We start from the raw sequence: 20329 nt of genomic DNA, 5'->3' as shown, positions 1-20329 counted from the left end.
TCACAACCCTAACCCTAATCCTAACCCTAACTCTAATCACAACCCTAATCCTAACCCTAACCCTAATCACAACCCTAACCCTAATCACAACCCTAATCCTAACCCTAACCCTAATCACAACCCTAACCCTAATCACAACCCTAACCCTAATCAAAACCCAAACCCTAACCCTAACACTAACCCTTATCACAACCCTAACCCTAACCCTAACCCTAATCACAACCCTAACCCTAATCCTAACCCTAACTCTAATCACAACCCTAATCCTAACCCTAACCCTAACCCTAATCACAACCCTAACCCTAACCACAACCCTAATCCTAACCCTAACCCTAATCACAACCCTAACCCTAACCCTAATCACAACCCTAATCCTAACCCTAACCCTGATCAAAACCCTAACCCTAACCCCAACCCTAACCCCAACCCTAACCCTAACCCCAACCCCAACCCCAACCCTAACCCCAACCCCAACCCCAACCCCAACCCCAACCCTAACCCCAACCCTAACCCTAACCCTAACCCCAACCCCAACCCTAACCCTAACCCTAACCCCAACCCTAACCCTAACCCTAACCCCAACCCTAACCCTAACCCTAACCCCAACACTAACTCTAACCCTAATCCTAACCCTAACCCTAATCACAACCCTAATCCTAACCCTAACCCTAATCACAACCCTAACCCTAACCACAACCCTAACCCTAACCCTAATCACAACCCTAATCCTAACCCTAACCCTAACCCCAACACTAACTCTAACCCTAATCCTAACCCTAACCCTAATCACAACCCTAATCCTAACCCTAACCCTAATCAAAACCCTAACCCTAACCCCAACCCTAACCCCAACCCTAACCCCAACCCCAACCCCAACCCCACCCCCAACCCTAACCCTAACCCCAACCCTAACCCTAACCCCAACCCCAACCCTAACCCTAACCCTAACCCCAACCCTAACCCTAACCCCAACCCCAACCCTAACCCTAACCCTAACCCCAACCCTAACCCTAACCCTAACCCCAACCCTAACCCTAACTCTAACCCCAACCCTAACCCTAACCCCAACCCTAACCCTAACCCCAACCCCAACCCTAATCCTAACCCCAACCCTAACCTTAATCATAACCCTAACCCTAATGACAACCCTAATCATAACCCTAACCCTAATCCTAACCCTAATCATAACCCTAATCCTAACCCTGACCCTAACCCCAACCCTAACCCCAACCCTAACCCTAACCCTAATAACAACCCTAATCCTAACCCTGACCCTAACCCCAACCCTAACCCCAACCCTAACCCTAACCCTAATAACAACCCTAATCCTACCCCTAACCCTAATCAAAACCCTAACCCTAACCCTAACCCTAATCAAAACCCTAACCCTAAACCTAATCACAACCCTAACCCTAACCCTAATCATAACCCTAGGATCAGGGTGAGAATGATTTTGTAACAGAATAAATGCACCCAATTGGGCAATTATAAGGCTTCTCATAAAAACACTGTTAAAGGGTTTTCAACACAAAGCATTAGTTTTTGCAAAGTTAAGGTAAAACATACGGCTACAAGAGATCCTAAATGAAGAGCCGTTCGGGAGTCGAAAGAGCCGGCTCTTCTTTGGGAGTCGAGTTAAAAGAGCCGGCTCTCTGAAAGGAGCTGAACTTCCCATCACTAAAGCACATGCTTACTACCATTTGCACTCTTAGTTTCCCTTGGAACTATTTGTATTGTAAAACGTATCAATGTAAATCCTTCAGACCTGTACCATAGTGATAAACAGATAACACTTCAATTTGAATCAAGTAAATCCCACTTGTATCCTTTAAAACAGAGGGTCATTTCATTCCTTGTGGACTCAACATGACAGCATTTATACTTTTCAAGTAATTGATCTTAAACGCTTTCAGAAAATTAACAGTAGCAAGACTCACATATCCCTTCAGACGCCAAATGGTATCATAACAATGGTGTATATGCTGTTTGTAATGACACAACACAATTTTATAATTTATTAGAAATGTATTCAAATTATTTCACAGACCCCCACGCTATGGTTCGCGGACCCCCAGGGGTCCTAGGACCCCACTTTGAGAACAACTGAGCTAGAGTACGGTAATTGAGCCAAATGTACAATATACAATATATAAACAATATACCCCCGTTTTCTGTGAATGCATGATTATGAAGTGAAGGAGAAAAGATGTGAAAAAAGTTGTGCAGTGTCACTGTCTTTTCCAGCACAGCGTGCACTCAACTTCAATGAATGGGGATGTGTTTTGTTAATCGGGTCAGGTCACATGCAGCCATGTTGGAATAATTTCCCAGGACTATATATGATTTTCCAGGACATTTTACTTTTTCTCCCATTTTCCAGGTGTTTCCCAGTACTGGAAAACTGGTCAACTGTTTTCCAGGTTTTCCAGGACGCGTGGGAACCCTGTATATGCTCTGAGGTAATATTCACAGCACACATTGCATTACAGGCCATTAAAGGAATGTTTGCTCTGACTCTCTGAACATATAGGAAGAAGAGTTAAAGCCCACATAAAGAAAAATAACTGACTCATCTTGCAAACCTTGTTGCATAATGTAACGTACATCCCCGTGTCCTCCCCGGTCAGAAGTGTATCTCCAAGATTTTACGAGCATTACCTTTCTTCCATCAGACATAACAGAGCCTGCAGCAGCTACAGAGGCTCTGCATGTTCCACATTACCTTATAAGGTTTTATTATGCTCCACCAAGTCATTTACTTCCAGTTCTCTTTTGATTTATGTGAAGGATGTTTCTCTTCTGGGTGAGATAAGGCTCTTAATGGAGTCATGTGGGTAACTTCAAATAACGTAAAGGTCAAAGTTTGTGACCTAAAGAGGGTTGAGTAAGATCTGAAACAAAACACTCAAACAGACCTTGAGGTAGCTGTTGGAGTCGGCCGAGGGCTCCTCTGCAAAACCGCTGCTGTCAGACTGCTGACTGACCGTCCTCAACAGGTCTGAGAGAGAGAGAGGGAGAGAGAGAGACAGATGTTTGAAAGGTTACTCCTGCAGTGTCTCTACTGTCCAGCTGATGGCAGAGCAGAATCAGATATGTTGCGTGTGAAGATGAGGCATAAAGAGACAGGACAGTCTGTCCTCACTGAGAGAACTGAGACACAGGAAACATCTTTTATTGCATACTCAAACAGGCTGCGCATATTAAATCATATAAACACTGAATAGGACGGTGTATATTCCTACTCTCACACACTACGGAATTATCAACAAGTACAAAATAGAGATTTAACTCGTAGGTAAGAGAGTAGAAAGACAGAGGCTACTTTCAAAGAGTGGTTTTTAATTTAGACATGTTTTAACAAAGTTATTTTTACCTTTGGGAAACTGCAGAACTATTTTTAACTCAGGTCAGTGCTGAAATGGTACAACCTGTCTTCGTTGTAAGTCCCTAGATTATTAAACATCTCTTTTCACAAGCTACCAATAATCTTATAGAAAATTACAGTTAGTGACGTGGTGAAGAATGAAGGAGAGAAAAGTCTGACTATGATGAGAAAAACAAACAAATACAGCACTAGGTCAGTTTATCATGTACACTGCGTTACGAAATGTGAAGTCATGTAACGTGAATGCTTACAAAATCAGCTTAAAGACACAAAAAGTTGCTGCAAACTGAAGAGGAATATGAGATATTCTCCAGAGACAAAGAGACAAAAGGCTCATCAGGGAAGTATGCCTGACAGTAAGTCATGCTTTTTGCCGCAGGTTGGTTAGCTGATAACAAAAGGACTTGTTAAGGTTGAGGAGGAGAAAATAGTAAAGGCTGGAACAACATGTCAACATTGACCTTTTTCAGCACATGAAAGAGAAACAACTTTCTGGCAGAAAGCCCTGAAGGCAAACCTTCCCGTACTCCGGCAGAGTGAGACGGCTCAAATGTAAACAGTGCAGGTTTGAAAATGTCACAAAAAGAGGAGGAAGTGAAGAGAGATACGTGTCATACGCACATCGCTTCAAACAATGGGACAATAAGCATTTTAGTGAGCTACACCAGATATAATGACAAATCAAGTAAAGTGAGACGTTAAGGTCAGGAGTTTAACTCACCGCTGCCTCTGGAAGATCTGGAGGGCACAGCTTCATCTTCATTACTCTGAATCTGAACGATAAAAACCACTGAATTAATTAAATGAAAGAGATAAAGAGCTGCTCCAAAGAAATAACAATCATTTCTAGGACAGATCAGTCCAACAAGGTGTTAATCTATTTGATTTAATGCAGATACACTTGGTCAACTAACGCAGGGGTTCCCAAAGCGTGGGTCGGGACCCCCTGGGGGGTCGTGAGACACAAATGGGGGGTCATCAGATGTCTTCTAAGAATGTTTTTTTTTTTTAAGTTATCTAAAAATATTACATTTTACCCATTATAGTAAAAATATCAACAAAAATGGAAGCTAAACTTGAAATAAAACCTTGAAAATAGAAAATGTAATGAGTTTTCTGCCTTTCTTTGTTGCCTGATGATTTTTAAATTTAGAGTTAGTGAACAGTTAATTATCAAAAGCATCAGTAGCAGTAGGTTAATTCATAACAGCACAGGAAACACAGACACATGCTCATATACGAGGGTAATTTTCTGCAAACCAGCTAAATGAAGCCACATTAAATCACTTTGAGGGGCAGTGGGGGTCGCAAGTTTTTGGCACCTATATTTTGGGGGTCGTGGGCTGAAAAGTGTGGTAACCCCTGAACTAAGGCATGTTGTCAGCTGATTGGTTGAACCAATATTAATGAATGAAGGCTATCTGTAAAGTAAACTGATAGCTATACAGCTATAATTCAACACAGAACCATATGTTGGGCAGGGAAATTGAGTGTGCTCTAAATCTTTTTTTGTCCAGGTGTGTTTGAAGCCAGCTGTTGTCATCTCAGTGCTGCTGATAAAACAGATCCTAAAGCATTAGCTGTATATAAAGATGGATGATACATCTCCAGCTCTTCCCAGTGAACACGTCACAGGTGTCAGAGCCACCCGCCAGGTGCTGACATCTTGTACAATTAGAGCAGGAGTCTGCGCTGTAAGGATTGGCACCATAAGTTGTGATATTGACCGGTGACTAAAGCCCACAATTGGTTCATATTCTTCTCTCTGTTCCTCCCCTACTCTTCTAATCTAGTGCACACAGCACTGCAGGAGCCTTATTTGTCAACAAAGCTGTCAATCATGGAACAGTTCCCAATTTTTTGCAACAAATAACCAATTAAAACCAAACTTCTCCAAAAAGTGAACACTAATTTGACATAAAGCAGCTTAAGAACTAACAATAATAACAGAAGCCATGCTTGAGAACAAGCTTTAAATCATTTGGCTCAGCTTTTCAGGAGCCGTCATGTCATCCATCTTTTTATACAGTCTATGGTCTAAAGCCCTGAGCCAAGAGAAATGTACGCCTCCTTGGTTTGGTAAGAAGTTGTAGATCCCTGTGTTAGAAGAGTCCTGCCAACACCAAGAACAAGTGTGAAGAACCAAGAAGAACAAAGCAGGAGAACACTGTACCTCCTCCATGTCAAAAGAGTCAGCGTTTTCGTTGCGAAGCTGGGCCAGCTGGAGTGGAGCCAGAGTGGGAGGAGCTTTCTCTGGGGTCGAGGTCAGGTTCTTCTCGTCCTCTGGTTGTTGCTTCACGTCGGCTGCTGGTCCAGAGCTGCTCTGCTCAGGACTGACGGGAGGAGAGATGATAGGGAGTGGTCAGACAAAATTCACTCCTCATTCTCTTCTCTGTTATATAATATTTATATGAGTTGGCTGACTTCCTTCACAGAGTTTAATTTGATTGAACTTTGACAAATGAAATTGGGAAGATGTCTGATGTTGAGCCAGCTTGGAAGAGGGGATTAGATTTATCTATTTAAGTTAATACTGTTTATATTTTAATAACTGCTCATTAAAACAAACAGGCGGCAGAAAAAAGGAGGATGCTGTTTTTCCGTGGTAAGTGTATTAAAAACAACAGAAGGTTTTATAAATTACATTGCTTTTTGTTATGTTAGCCATGTTTGTGGTAATGCTCACACTGTTTCCTCTCCCTCTGAATCAGCCTCCAAACATCAGGAAGTTAAAGAGGCGTTGACTTCTAACTGTAACTGCTTCTGTTTTAATACCTGTCATCCGTCTCTCCTTCCCCGTTCGTCTCCTCTGTAACCGTCGCCAGGGAACGGCCATCTTTCTTGCGGTTGTGTTTCTGGTTGACTGCGTCCGCCTGGTGGTCGGGGTCAGAACTGCAGCCGTCCTGCTCTGGACCGGTGATGGCATGGCCGTTGGTGTGTGTGTGATCAGAGGGTGTGTGTCCGTTCTGCTGCGTGTGTTGGTCAGGTGTTTGTGACTCAGTTGACTCAGAGGAGGCAGCGTGCAGGTTGTGCCTGGTGATGGTTTTCTTCAGGAGCTTGGCCATGTTCCTCGCCGAGTTGGTCTTCTTCAGAGGAGGAGGGGAATCTTTTTCACCCACATCTCCTGCTTCTCCTGCTGAGAGCGAGAAAGAAACAATCTGTAATCAAAACACACTCCTCAAAGAACCGGCCACAACATCATTTCACTATGGCTGGGAAGAAAAGAAAGAAAGAACGAAAGTACGAAAGGAAATACGGAAGAAATAAAGGAAGGAAGGAAGCAGAGAAACAAGGAGAGAAAGAAAGAAAGAAAGAAAGAAAGAAAGAAAGAAAGAAAGAAAGAAAGAAAGAAAGAAAGGAAGCAAAGGAACAAAGAACGGTAGGAAGAAAGGAAGGAGGGATGGGAAGGAAGAGAGGAGGGAAAAAAGAAAGAAAGAAAGAAAGAAAGAAAGAAAGAAAGAAAGAAAGAAAGACAGGAGGGTCGGGAAGGAAGAGAGGAGGGAAAAAAGAAAGAAAGAAAGAAAGAAAGAAAGAAAGACAGAAAGAAAGAAAGAAAGAAAGAAAGACAGCAGGGTCGGGAAGGAAGAGAGGAAGGACAAAAGAAAGGAAGAAAGAGAGAAAGAAAGAAAGAAAGAAAGAAAGAGAGAAAGAAAGAAAGAAAGAAAGAAAGAAAGAAAGAAAGAAAGAAAGAAAGAAAGAAAGAAAGAAAGAAAGAAAGAAAGAAAGAAAGAAAGAAAGAAAGAAAGAAAGAAAGGAAGGAAGGAAGAAAGGAAGAAAGGAAGGAAGGAGGGACGGGAAGGAAGAGAGGAGGGAAAAAAGAAAGGAAGAAAGAAAGGGTAGGAAGGAGGGAGGGAGGGAAGGAAGAGATGAAGGAAAAAAGAAAGAAAGAAAGGATGGGAAAAAGAAAGGAAGGATGGAAGGAAGGAAAAAAGAAAGAAATGAAGGCAGGACGAATGAAAGAAAGAAAAAAAGAAAGGAAGGATGGACGGAAGGAAGGATTGAGGGAAGGACGAATGAAAGAAATGAAGGAAGGACGGACAAATGAAAGAAATGAAGGAAGGAAGGACGAATGAAAGAAATGAAGGAAGGAAGGACGAATGAAAGAGAGTCTGGATGCTCAGAGCCTCTGGTGCAGTCTCAGTGGTTACCTTGGTCCTTGGAGCTGATGCGTTGGAGAGGCTGACCGGAAACTTGACTGTAGAGCTGGAAGAACTCGTTGGCGACTGTTGTTAAGACCTCGATCTGGCGGAAACGGCCTGAGGGAGACAAACAGAACCGAGACGTAATGGTTACAAAGTGCATCACTGAGCCAGCATGGAGGGAAAGTAGAGACAGAGAAGAACACGTGGGAAGTATACGATATAAACATGCTCATTTTGAACAGCACTTCAGAATGATGTACTTATTTTTTTTTCACTTATTTGTATCCTTAAAGATTAAAACAGGCTTTGCTTAACCTGCTTTGACAGATTATTTGGGCTGCAGGGAGGATACGGAAACCAGCAGAACAAAAAGTTGACGGATTAAAACCATTTAAAGGAGGATGGGTCATATTTTGCTATCAAGAAATCAAATGTGATGAAAAAATGAAAAAGAAACCCTCTAAAAAACATTTCTCTGAAGCAAAGAAACTTAAAAATACTTGACTTTGTCTCCAACTGTAAAAACCTGTCAGTCCTCAGGGGGGAAAACAAGTTCAAAGTCTGGACGTTTCTACAAACAGTTGCAGCATGTCATCTCTTATCTCTCTTGCTTGCATGTTTCCTGGTGACTCTGCTTGTTTTTTCAAACCTCTCCAACCAAAACATCCAAACTGCGAGGTCACTTAGTCCTGTCTGTAGCCTTATGAGGATGATGAAGTTCTTCAAACCACAAAGAGCTCTACATACAAGGTTACAGTGCCGTTTTTACCAATTCAGGAAGTCCAGTTTCATTCCTTATCTACAGTCTAGCAGTGCTCGCCATCACTTTCAGACATTTTATGTGTAGAAATGAGGGCGGGAAATTTGCATTTAGTCCAACCCAACTCAACTTTAGATTAATATGTTTATTTTTCTAAAGTTTTACTAAATATTAAAGCTCCAGTGAGGAACAGTTTTGGTCCCCTGTAGACAAAGCTGTAAGCCTGATGTTTAGCTGAGGTTGTCCAGTGCAAAACTCCCTCTGCTGTCTTTTAACATTCAAATGTACCACTCACACTCACTGAGTATCATTGCCGTGGACAATGTAAACAAAGGATGACTTTGTAGCGTGCTGTTATCTCCTAGTCTGACACCAACCCTGCAGCAGTTACCTTGAGATGTGTCGGTCGCAAAAAAGACTCACCACTTAGAACCGGCTCTTGTATGTGAACGATATCAGCCAGCTCCCGTTTGAGAGCTGGTTTCCTTTTTCTCCTTATTTTTATTTCAAAGATGACAGAAAGAAAGGGAGATCTTCTCTTCACATGCTCAGCCACAAGCACATTACACACTGACTGAAAAGTGAGTTGATGTGTGAGCCAAGTGACCGCTAAAGGCGTTTTTCGACCAGAGGGACTTTACCCCGGAACTACGTGCTTTTGACCGGTGGACCCAGGGTCTATATGTAGTTCAGGGGTAGATAATCTCCCCCCTAAAAAGCCCCTGCTAGGGGGGTAGAACTTTTCAAAGGTCCCGGGGCTTTTGGGGGGCAAGGCCTGCAATGCTGAACGTGTCTGATTGGTAGATTAACTGCAGTGTTTTTATTCTGCCCGCCATCCACAATAACATCACACACATCTGTGATTCACTTGATTTCTCTTTCTTTCATTAGTTTGTATTTGTTCTATCTGTTTTGTATGTGTGTGTACTTTTCAAAAGAAGAAGCTGTGATTCTCTTGATTTAGCAGCTTGTAACAGTAGTCTGCTCTCAGCCCACCGTGAATGCGTCTCTCCCGATGTTACAGTTTTAAAAGTGACCCTGTAAACTGGAGACCTTCAGCTGAACGTGTCAGTGTTTGTGGAGTTTACACAGCTGGTGAAACACAGAGGGAGTTTCTGGGAATGCATTTTTAATGATCCGTATCTAATGATCGTCTTAAGACGTTTATGAGGGATGCAACCAGCTGTAAGTCGGCAGTTAACGGGGTTGCGGTGTAAACCACAATCTACCCGGGACTTCAGCCTGCGGTCGAAACACAGACAACAATGGGGGGCACAGAACCTTTTAGTTCCGGGGAAAGTAGTTCTGGGGGCTAAAAGACCCCAGAACTCTTGGTTGAAATGCATCTTAAGTTGCTGAAGGAAGGGGGATAACGGCGTTCAGAGGACTGGTGCCTCATGGTATAATACTAATGTTTGTTATACCAAACATCCTGTAGAATAGTGATATTCTGGGATACAGTTGACTATAATAACAGTTAGTAGTTTGGTTAAAATACATGCACACATATCAATCACAAGCAAAAACATTGAAACAAATGTCCATCCATCCATCCATCCATCCATCCATCCATCCATCCATCCATCCATCCATCCATCCATCCATCCATCCATTATCTTGACCGCTTATCCCGTTAGGGGCCACGGGGGGCTGGAGCCTAGGCAAGGTACACCCTGGACAGGTCACAGGGCTAACACAGAAAGACAGACAACCATTCACGCACACACTCACACCTAAGGGCAACTTAGAGTGATCAATCAACCTAGTGAGTATGTTTTTGGACTGTGGGAGGAAGCCGGAGTACCCGGAGGGAACCCATGCATGCACAGGGAGAACATGCAAACTCCACACAGCCGGGGATTTGAACCAGGAACCTTCTAGCTGTGAGGCACCAGCGCTACCCACTGCACCACCATGCAACAAATGTCTGGTTTATTAAAGGCCAAAACAGCCGGTTCTTATTGCTGAGCTCAGCTAAAAAGAGCCTGAGTTCCCATCACTACAGATAACAGACTGTAAAACAACTTCACAGAAATGATCAACTCTAAGCCTGATAGTCTGGTTTGCTTTTGTGGGTCATAAAGAGGCATCAATAACGATTTCAGTCTATCACACAAGCAGCTGAAACCCCTCACAGGAGCTTTAAGACGCAGTGAGAGTGAAGCAGATCGCTGCACAAGAACAATGAAACCTAACTTAATTTTAAAAAGATACTTTTAACTGCATTAGAGAAAGTCTGAGTCACCTCACAGGCTCGTTCTTGTACTTCTTGTATAAAAGTACAATAACTCACTGCAGAATTAAAAGACTTCACGTTGAGACCGGACGCAGACGTCAGAGCAGCCCCTCCCTGTCCAGCTTCTTCTTCTTCTTCTTCTGTGGTTGTGTAAGTCGAGCTGTCAGTCTCTCCTCTCAACAGGATGATGACTTGCATACATTCCTTCCTTCCTCCTCTCCTCTCCTTCATCTCTCCATCCCTCGCTGTCTAAATACTTGTCAGTCTGTTATGAAACACACACTTCTGTCTTTTGTCCGTCACGCTGTTAACGCCTAATAACTCGCTCTGATGTCATCACCTAAAATACGGCAGAGGTCTGCTCTCTCAAATTTCATTGGTGTGTTTCAGTGAATAAGGGATTCTCTCTCTCTGATCTTATCACCAATGGAAAAAACTCTATTGGATGAAAGAAAACTTCTATAGTTACAGTGCTTTTTATATTTGCAATTTGACCGAGGTGGGCTTAGGTAAGCGCTGACGGTCGCCATCATGAAGGAAAAGAGCAAAAAGAAGTACATTTTGAAAGGTCATTATTATAGTATTTAGAGACACACTGAAAAAAGGATGGTTGAAGTGAAATCAAGCTTTTTGAAATGAAGCTTTTTGGTTTCTTTAGCTCCTAGTTTTGGTTTAAACAACACATTTATTTCATGGTCAGTCTTGATCGTGAGCACTACATACTTGTACGTGGGCGTGTCCACGTCGCTCTGCAATACTCCTCCTAGACACTAGTTGGCAGTGCAACTTCTATGCTAGTCATATTGCCAGTTTGTGGCTCCACCACATTCTCTGCTTGTTTGAGCACAGGGAACCATAGATTGAATTCAAGCGTGTTATGTTTGAGTCGGAGTCAAGCAGCAACCTCCAGTCTGAAAATACGAGTCCAATGCGGAAGTGTTAAAAACTGCAGTTCATTGAGGATCCGCTTGAGGCTTGCTCCGGAAGTACCAGAAACCACATACACACAAATTCAAAGAAGCCGATCTTTACAGCAGAAATAAAAATGTTTACAGCCTGGTACAAAAGACGAGTGTAGTCTTGATAGCTCATTTCTCGATCGGCACACACTGTACGGGTGGTGAATTTTTTTCTAACGCGGCAATTTCGAAGATATTAAGATTACGAGTCTTCCAATGAGAGGCACAGCTGACTTGACTGACAGGCGGGAACACTGTAGCTGTTGGCTAGGAGGCTCAAAGCCCGCCTCTTTACGTCACAATCGCTCCACAGCAGCAATATGGCTGCCATCGGCGATTGGCCTCAAAACAGCTCTTCAGAAACAGATGGGTGACGTCACGGATCCTTCGTCCATATTTTATACAGTCTATGGTCGGAGTTGATAAATGTTAAGCAGCATTTGATCATACTGCAACATCAGAGGATATGAAAATTATTGCCGCTGAGTCAGTGTAGAAAGAGGACGATGGCAGCAACACCGGAAATGTTGTAAAGGTAGGAAATATAATGCTACCCAGCAGACCAATCACAGGGCTTGCGGTCTGCATTGTTTCGATGTGTAGTTCAATGTTTGAAGAGGTGCAAACAGGCCTCTGCGGGCGCACAGGGCCATACAAACCAAAGGCGTATGTTATGATATACGCTCAATGCATTATAAATCAGGCTTTAGTGTTCATATCAAACTCTCCAAAAGACATCAGAAAGCTGTTAACATGTTCATCCAAGTTAGCAACTAGCTGAAATAGAGAGGTGCACTTAGCATTCAAGGAGGCAGATATTTTGGTTGGTGGAGACCAAAGCAGAGGTAGAAGTCCAAAGGGATACTTTTGTTTACTGCTGCTGCATGTAGAGGATGATTTCGTTTCGATTTATCAAAGTGGCCAATAATCAATTAACCAATTATGCAGGTTTAAAACAATCTGAATATATTCTGAAGAAACTACAAATCAATAATAGCCTTAAAGTTTGAACACTTTGTAAACAACTGATGTGCCCAAGCTCCAAGCCAGACAGACTTACAGTTCAGCTTTTCAGTCACATCTGGATCTGACTACAGAATATGAACCTCTTATTACAGCTGCAGTGTGTGATGATAGTAATACTCTGTGTGTGTGTGTGTGTGTGTGTGTGTGTGTGTGTGTGTGTGTGTGTGTGTGTGTGTGTGTGTGTGTGTGTGTGTGTGTGTGTGTGTTTCCTGCTGACTGCTGACTCTGCACTAATGTTCATTCTGAGGATCCCAATACAGGAAGTGAGGAATAAGAGAAAACGACACGTACTCCCTCGTTTTTTTTCTCTCTCTTTTCATCCCAAGAGATTCTTTCTGATGGTGAGAACAGAGCTTACATAAGAAACAACACTCACACACACATACACACACATACACGCATACACACACACACACACACACACACACACACACACACACACACACACACACACACACACACACACACACACACACACACACACACACACACACACACACACACACACACACACACACACACACACACAAATACATGTGTCTGGGGTCCAGGGAACCAGTGGAACAGTATGAGAATGTTCTGGAAAAGAAAAAAGCTTCCAGGAACAACAGATGCACAAACGACTGTTAAAGGAGCAGTTCACGTAATATTAAAAAGGTCTGATCAAAACTGATCTCTATCTTTTGATCCTGCAAGGTAGTCAACCAGTACTGCATGAAACATCATTATAAGTGGAAATACTTTGATGCTACTCTTATAATGTCAAAATATATATCTTAAAATTAAATTAATCTCATTGTTGTGGAAACGTGACATTTAAAGACTGTAGGTTCTGAGACTCTTTATAAGACTCTGCTTAAGTTGTATTTAAAATATGGAGTTAAACCAAAGACTTTTTTTACCACGACACATTAAAGGTGACATATCAGGCTTTTTTCATCAATATATATTGGTCTAAGAGGTCCCCAAAACATGTCTTTAAAGTTTATGCTCAAAAAAACACTTTGAAATCAGATTTTGGCATGCCTGAAAAACACTCTTCTTCAGTCCTCCTCAGAACACTCTGTTTTCCCTCTGACCACGCCCCCTCAGGAAGTGGATGTGCCTCGGCTGTCCAGCACGTTGATCTAATGTTTACATGTTGGCTGAATATACACGGCTGCTGTTACTTCAACCCTCTGAATCTGATCCAGAATCTGGTCCTTACGGAGAGGCGCCTGCTGCAGGACCTTTCTGAAGGATTGGTCACAGATTTAGTGTTTCTTGTTGTTTTATTTATCAGTATGTCGACGTGTGTCTTTGTACACAGCCACGAACATGTAGCTATGTGGCTATGCTAACTAGCGCTAGCACTTATCTATGATAAATAAAAATCATCCACTAGATCTTCAAATCTGCAGACGTGAGGAGTAAAACCGACCTCTAACAGAAAGGCAGCGGGACCTTTCTGAAGGATTGGTCACAGATTTTGTGTTTCTTGTTGTTTTATTTGTCAGTATGTCGACGTGTGTCTTGGTACACAGCTACAGCTACGACATGTAGCTATGTAGCTATGCTAACTAGCGCTAGCACTTATCCATGATAAATAAAAATCATCCACTAGATCTTCAAATCTGCAGACGTGGGGAGTAAAACCGACCTTTGTGTTTATTAAGACAGCCTACAACTAGCATGCCTCCCTCCTAAGCTCCTTGTTAGCACACATTTGTGCAGGTAATGAAAAACGGAGGAGGGATTCAGTATTATTTTATACAGTCTATTGGCTGAACAAGCTCCGAGCTCTGACTCCGTGACAGACCGGATATTGTTGTTACGTAACAAAAACACGGAAGTCTGAAACGGCTCGTTTCACACACATTTACAGAAAGGTGGAGAAATCAGAACAGGGGCAGAATGGATTTTTTTCATTCTCGGGGGGTTTGTAGACATGCCAGGGAAACATATTTCAGGTAGAGAACCATTAAAAAGTCCATTTTGCATGATATGTCACCTTTAAGTCATGATTTCACATCCTAATCGGCTTTTAGCATCCATAAAATAAGTAGATGCATGACAACTTTTCTTTGAGAAATCTGCTTCCAGGCTGTGAACCTAAAGTTATTCAGCATCATTGAACTGCTCTGACCCCTCGTTCACACTAGCCTGATGTGCGGCTGACTTTTAGTGTGAGGATCTGCTGCCTGTTGTGTTACATGGTATAGAAGTCTCTCTGTGGCTCAGCGCCTAAAGGAATCTCTGACATGCTTGTGACATATGAGCCGTCAGGGACCCTAAGGACATCTGGGGCTGACCTACTGACCACCCAAAGAGTCAGAATAAAACCTGAAGAAGCAGCATTTTACTGTAAAAATCAATATTCCTTTTTTTTATACTGCCTACTCTACCCTCTAATGATGCTTCCAAACTTTATTCTAATTTTAAAATGACTTGAAATGTTCTTAAACTTTATTGAATGAATTTAAAATGTAACTCCTGATGATTTTAAGTCATTCTCTCATTTGTTTTGTTTTCGTGCTCTGTAAAGCCCTTTGAATTGCCAAGTGTACAAAGTGTACAATACTCATAAAGCCTTGCCTTCCTGACACCTGTACCCGCACTCTAGCCAAATATCCTGACCTGTTTCCCTGTCTAGTGACTCATAGCGTGAAGGACTTCAATACTCGGTGGAAAAACAAGAGACATTCATGTGACAAACATTGACCAATATTTACATAATGTAGCTAATTAAAGCATCTCTTGCAAAGAGCTCTGTGGTCACCTGATTCTGTGTTACATAACAGTTATGGTTACAGGTCTCAGTGTGTGAGGACTTTTGTTTGTACTGGTTATATGAAAGTTTAGTAACAGCCGTCTGTCTCGTTTTTAAAATGTGTGTCAATACAGTAATTCTTCACACTAAATGTCACGTCATGTTGTAAAATCACCTGGTTGGTTACATACTGCTCACACAGTCAAGTGACATGCATGGGCTCGCTCTTATGTAATACACAGATGATTTAAAACTAAAGTTTGTATTTTAAAAGTTTGTAACATTTTCCTAATTTCTGTGATTATGAAGAGTTACAATTACAGAACATTAATGTTAAGAATATCTTCTTTACTTAACTTAACTTAAAGCTCCTATGAGGAGTTTTTACCTGGTTATGAAACAGACTGTAATGAACAGTGATGCCTCTTTATGAGCTACAAAAGCAAACAAGACCATCAATTATAGCACTATCAATTTCTTTTACTACAGTTTTTAATGCCTGAAACTGCTGCAAGGGGGTAGATGTCAAACAGGATGCTGAAGAAACAGACTCTTAATTTCCACAGAATTTATTCATAGTGACTAAAATGTTTGACTGTTAAAGACTTCAGTGTGATTTCTGCCAGAAAACACAACTTACGCATTCACAAGACTAGATCTGCAGAGATAAGAGGTACCACTTTGTCCACAAGGGGGCCCCAAAATCAACAAAAACAGAACGTTCCTCACTGGAGCTTTAATCCTCTGCAATATCCTACAGAATCAAATTGAGGTTTTTTTAAGCCAGTTGATGGCTTGCTGACCCGTTTTCTAAACAAATGTCTTTCAGTCTTTCCTCTGCTGTTAATAAATTGATGTTCGGTCACATGTAGGTGTCTATTTCCAGCTTTGAAAAATGTTTGGCTCACTTTCTGAAACCTACAGACTTGTGGATTTCTCTTGCATTCACTACAGAAAGCGACAGCAACTTTAAAGCTCCTGTGAGGAACTTTCTGCTAGTGTTGATTTTGGCGCCCCCTTGTGGACAAAGTGATACCTCCTATCTTTTTGCTGATCTTGTCCTGTAGATGTGTAGGTTGTGTTTTCTGATAAAAAAATATCTCATCCTGTTGTGTTTGGAAAATCAAATGCACACTGCTTGGCAGTACCTGCACCCAAATTGACTTGAAGCACTTTGTTACTCTTACTGATCTTGTTTCCTCTTGTCTAGATCTTTGCTTTTGTTGTTCTTGTTCTCATATGTACGTCGCTTTGGATAAAAGCGTCTGCTAAATGACATTGTAACATTGTAACATTGTAACTAGCTGTAGATAGTTGCTGTAGAAAAACAAAACAGGAGACTGTTTCTTAAATGTGTTATCGATCATCTTGTCTATCAAAAGGCATTCAGTATTACAAGAAATTGTCAATCTTGGTGCTGATAGTCTAAAAAGGCATCACTTTAATTTCAGTCTTTTTCATAACCAGTTCAAAACTTCTCACGGGGCTTTAGGTTAAAAGGACAAAACTGGAAATTGAACAAAAAGAAAAAAAGGGCAGGAAGCACAATATCATTAAGATGTGGGGAAACTGTGCATACTGGCAAAAACAAACAAACAAACAAACAAACACCATGAATGACTTACAGAAACGAGCAGTGAAACAAACACCATTCATAAACTGTAATCACAGTAGTTTCAAGTCGAGGTTGCCGCACTTCAACATGAACAACAGTGTTGTTTACCTCAAACAAACTGTGACCAGTGATGTGTGAAGAACTGGTCAAACAGTAAACAAAGATTAAAATGTAACCATCGCCAGCTGAAGGTACTTATATCTATGGAGTGATGCATCTTCCTACACAGAGGATCTTTGGTTTGGTTAAAACTTATTTGAAGTTTGAAACTGTCAAAAAGAAGAGATGTAACTGAGTGTGTGTGCGTGTGTGTGTGTGTGTGTGTGTGTGTGTGTGTGTGTGTGTGCGTGTGTGTGTGTGTGTGTGTGTGTGTGTGTGTGTGTGTGCATGCGTGCGTGCGTGCGTGCGTGCGTGTGTGCGTGTTCAATTAGGGAGCCAGTACCTTCATGCAAACACGAGTTTGAAAACAAAAAGAGGCCAGGATGTTAGCGGAGCAGGTCTGTGCGTGTGTGTTGTGCGTGTGTGTTGTGTGTGTGTGTGTGTGTGTTTGTGTGTTTGTGTGTTTGTGTGTTTGTGTGTGTCTTGGGACAAACAGATCTTTGTCCTTGCTGGCTGTGTTGTCCAGGCAGTTGGCAGAACAGCTAAAAGAGCGAGAGGACCTCACAAAACACCATAAAAGTACTGGGAACAGGACACACACACACACACACACACACACACACACACACACACACACACACACACACACACACACACACACACACACACACACACACACACACACACACACACACACACACACACACACACACACACACAGACTGAGTCTTTGAGCTCCACTTCCTCTGTCTACAGTTTCAGGACGTGAACCTTTTAGCATCTCATCACTGACATGTTTAACCCTCAGTTAGCAGAATTGAGGGGTTCAGGTTCACTCCTACACACAGAGCCTGTTCATGCTTTTTTGAGGGGAGAGCTAAATATAAATCCAAGGCTTAAGATTAACCAAGATGCATTATGATCCAATCTCAACTACCAATTACCCTGGGTTGTCTAAACACATTTGACCTCAGATCTTTTGTAGAGACAAAGCTAATATGCCACCATACTAATGTCATTGCTGCAGGATGGTGATTGCTGGTTCTGTGCTTTTTTGCAAGTGGAAACTAACTTTGTCCTGCCAATATCAACAGTTAGAATACTTTACATATTTGCCCTCTAATCTGAAATCTGAATTAATTTTGTGAACTGAAAAAGGCTTTTAATTGACAAGTCCCCTTGCCTTTAGGATAAAACTTGAATCCCCATGACCTGCATGACTGAGAACCTTTACAAACATTATGCTTTGCACTTTGGGATAAATACCCTGTACATGTTTTTTTTAGTTTCTGGAACATATTTGTTGTCTTTGTTACCCAAAGTGAAACAACTCCAGTGTTTCTTGAACAACAGATTGACTAAAGTCAGTCTTTAAGACCATATAGTGGAGGCGCAGTAGGAAAACCTGCACACAAGTCCTCTGCTGAACACCTCACACACACCTGATAGGACGGATTTGTATTGACAAGCCCACTCCTCAAGTACGTGTAAATAGACTCACAGTTGCAGATGTAGAGAATAGAGCAAGTCATTAACACTAGAAGAGATCACAGATTACTGCAGAGGGTATAGAGGCACTCACTCGTCAGAGCATAGTTGGGGTTCTCCAGTTCCATACGTTGCAGCTGAGCTCCCAGGTAGACCTGCAGGGGGACCACAGGAAGTGAATCAGTGATTAATGCTGCAGACCCCCAAAAAGTTTATCTTGCCTAAAAATTGGGGATGTCTTTAACCTAAATAAGCTCATATTTGTAAAGACATTTCTGTTTTTAGGCCATTCTTACAGCATATCTTTAATCCTGATGGACATATTGTGACAAGAATGCAATGGAATTTCTTGAACTTTGAAAATACATTCAGGGTCCCAAGAGGATTAATTTAAACGCCTCTCATGATCCCCTGACTTTTCCTGTAGGCCATCTGTGGATCAAAAATTACCGTTATTCAGTAAAAATAGCTAAACATCAACTAGATGGATGACACAAAGCTTTTTATGGATACTCAAGGTCCCCAGAGGATGAACCCTAATGCCTCCATTGAATGTTTTTCCCTGCAGTGTCATTTGTAGGTAGAATTTCTTGTTTTTCAGTGACATATTGTGACAAGTATTAGATGAATCGCACAAGACTCATAATTGATATTCGAGGTCCTCAGACGATGGACCCTGATGCCTTTTAGGATACTCAGAATTTTCCTGTAATGCCATTTTTTTGATGAACTTTCCTGTTTTTTAGTGAAATATTTAAACATGTAATAGATGGAATGAGACAAAGTTTGTTAAGATCCCCTGAGGATAAATCCAAATGCATTTAATGATCTCCTGACATTTCCTGTTGTTCCATATGCAGGTCAAGAATTCCTGTTTTCATGTAAAACATTTCAGAATTTACAAAATTTAGATGAATGGCATACAACTTTGTACTAAGAAGTGTCATGGTCCCCAGAGGATTCATTTTAATGCCTTTCATTATCCATTGACTTCTCCTTTAGAATATATGTAAGTCAGCTTTTTCAAATACTCCAAGGAATCTCAGCATTAACAGGACAGATGACACATAATTTCATACTGATATTCATGGTCCCCAGAGGATGAATCCTGATGATTTTCATGACACCCTGACTTTCTCTGTTAAATCTTATGTAGGTCAAAATGTATGGTTTTTAACTGAAACATTTCAGAACATGATAGATGGTTGGCACAGAACTTTTTTTAATAGTCATGGCCTCCAGAGGATGAATCCAACTTACTTTAGTGAACCCTTGACAATTCACATAGGCCTCCCATCAAAATTTGAACGAGGCTATAACCTTTGTTTGTGACTGACAACCTGAGAAAGTAGTTAAATCCCCATCTAAGTAATCTATGCTTTGTGCTACCTGCTAATCTGCAAAACTACAACGTTATGCTTGATGAAACTGAAGCCACCGAAAGTTTGGATTCATGAAGCTTTCATGGGCTTTCATCAGGTCTTTAAGTGACTTTGAAGATGCTAACTCGTATCTGCCGCCTTAAAAACACAACCTATTTCTAATCATGTAATCCCCACGTGTAAATGAGTTTCCTTGTAATCACGTTGTTATTTAAATACCTTGACGTCGATGCCTCGCGCTGTGGAGGAGCTGTTGAAGAACCTGGAGGGAACCCTTGAGCCTAGATCTGGCTCTTCTCGACCAAAACCAAGATTGAAGAGGATTTCCTCAGGGTCCTCCTCATACAGGTCCAGCAGCTCTGACACACTGAGGACACACACACACACACACGCGCACAGATACTCAGTTAATCAGTGTGACAGTCCGCCAGTTGGTCAGTTAGTCTTCTCGTTAGTTCAGACAGTGTGAAACTGAAAGAGAATCCCCT

The 20329-nt window shown here is 41.7% G+C and overlaps 1 protein-coding gene across 3 annotated transcripts in view; it reads right to left on the bottom strand.

Annotated features, from left to right (window-relative positions):
• Positions 1 to 20329, bottom strand: part of itprid2 (ITPR interacting domain containing 2) — a 63824-nt gene that overhangs the window by 14255 nt on the left and 29240 nt on the right. For 2 of the 3 annotated variants that reach the window (XM_034694311.1, XM_034694312.1), the window contains exons 9-15: positions 20061 to 20208; positions 18554 to 18614; positions 7534 to 7641; positions 6161 to 6521; positions 5559 to 5718; positions 4107 to 4158; positions 2916 to 2998 (exon numbers count right to left, since the gene is read on the bottom strand). In XM_034694311.1, the coding sequence (XP_034550202.1) occupies positions 2916 to 2998; positions 4107 to 4158; positions 5559 to 5718; positions 6161 to 6521; positions 7534 to 7641; positions 18554 to 18614; positions 20061 to 20208 (973 nt within the window). The remainder of the gene's footprint in view (positions 1 to 2915; positions 2999 to 4106; positions 4159 to 5558; positions 5719 to 6160; positions 6522 to 7533; positions 7642 to 18553; positions 18615 to 20060; positions 20209 to 20329) is intronic. The other variant, XM_034694313.1, reaches the window with a different exon arrangement.

Source organism: Notolabrus celidotus, chromosome 10 (genome assembly GCF_009762535.1).
Source record: "Notolabrus celidotus isolate fNotCel1 chromosome 10, fNotCel1.pri, whole genome shotgun sequence".
Lineage (NCBI taxonomy): Eukaryota > Metazoa > Chordata > Actinopteri > Labriformes > Labridae > Notolabrus > Notolabrus celidotus.
Note: the sequence above shows the minus strand (reverse complement) of the source record. Positions and strands in the feature narration are given on the sequence as shown.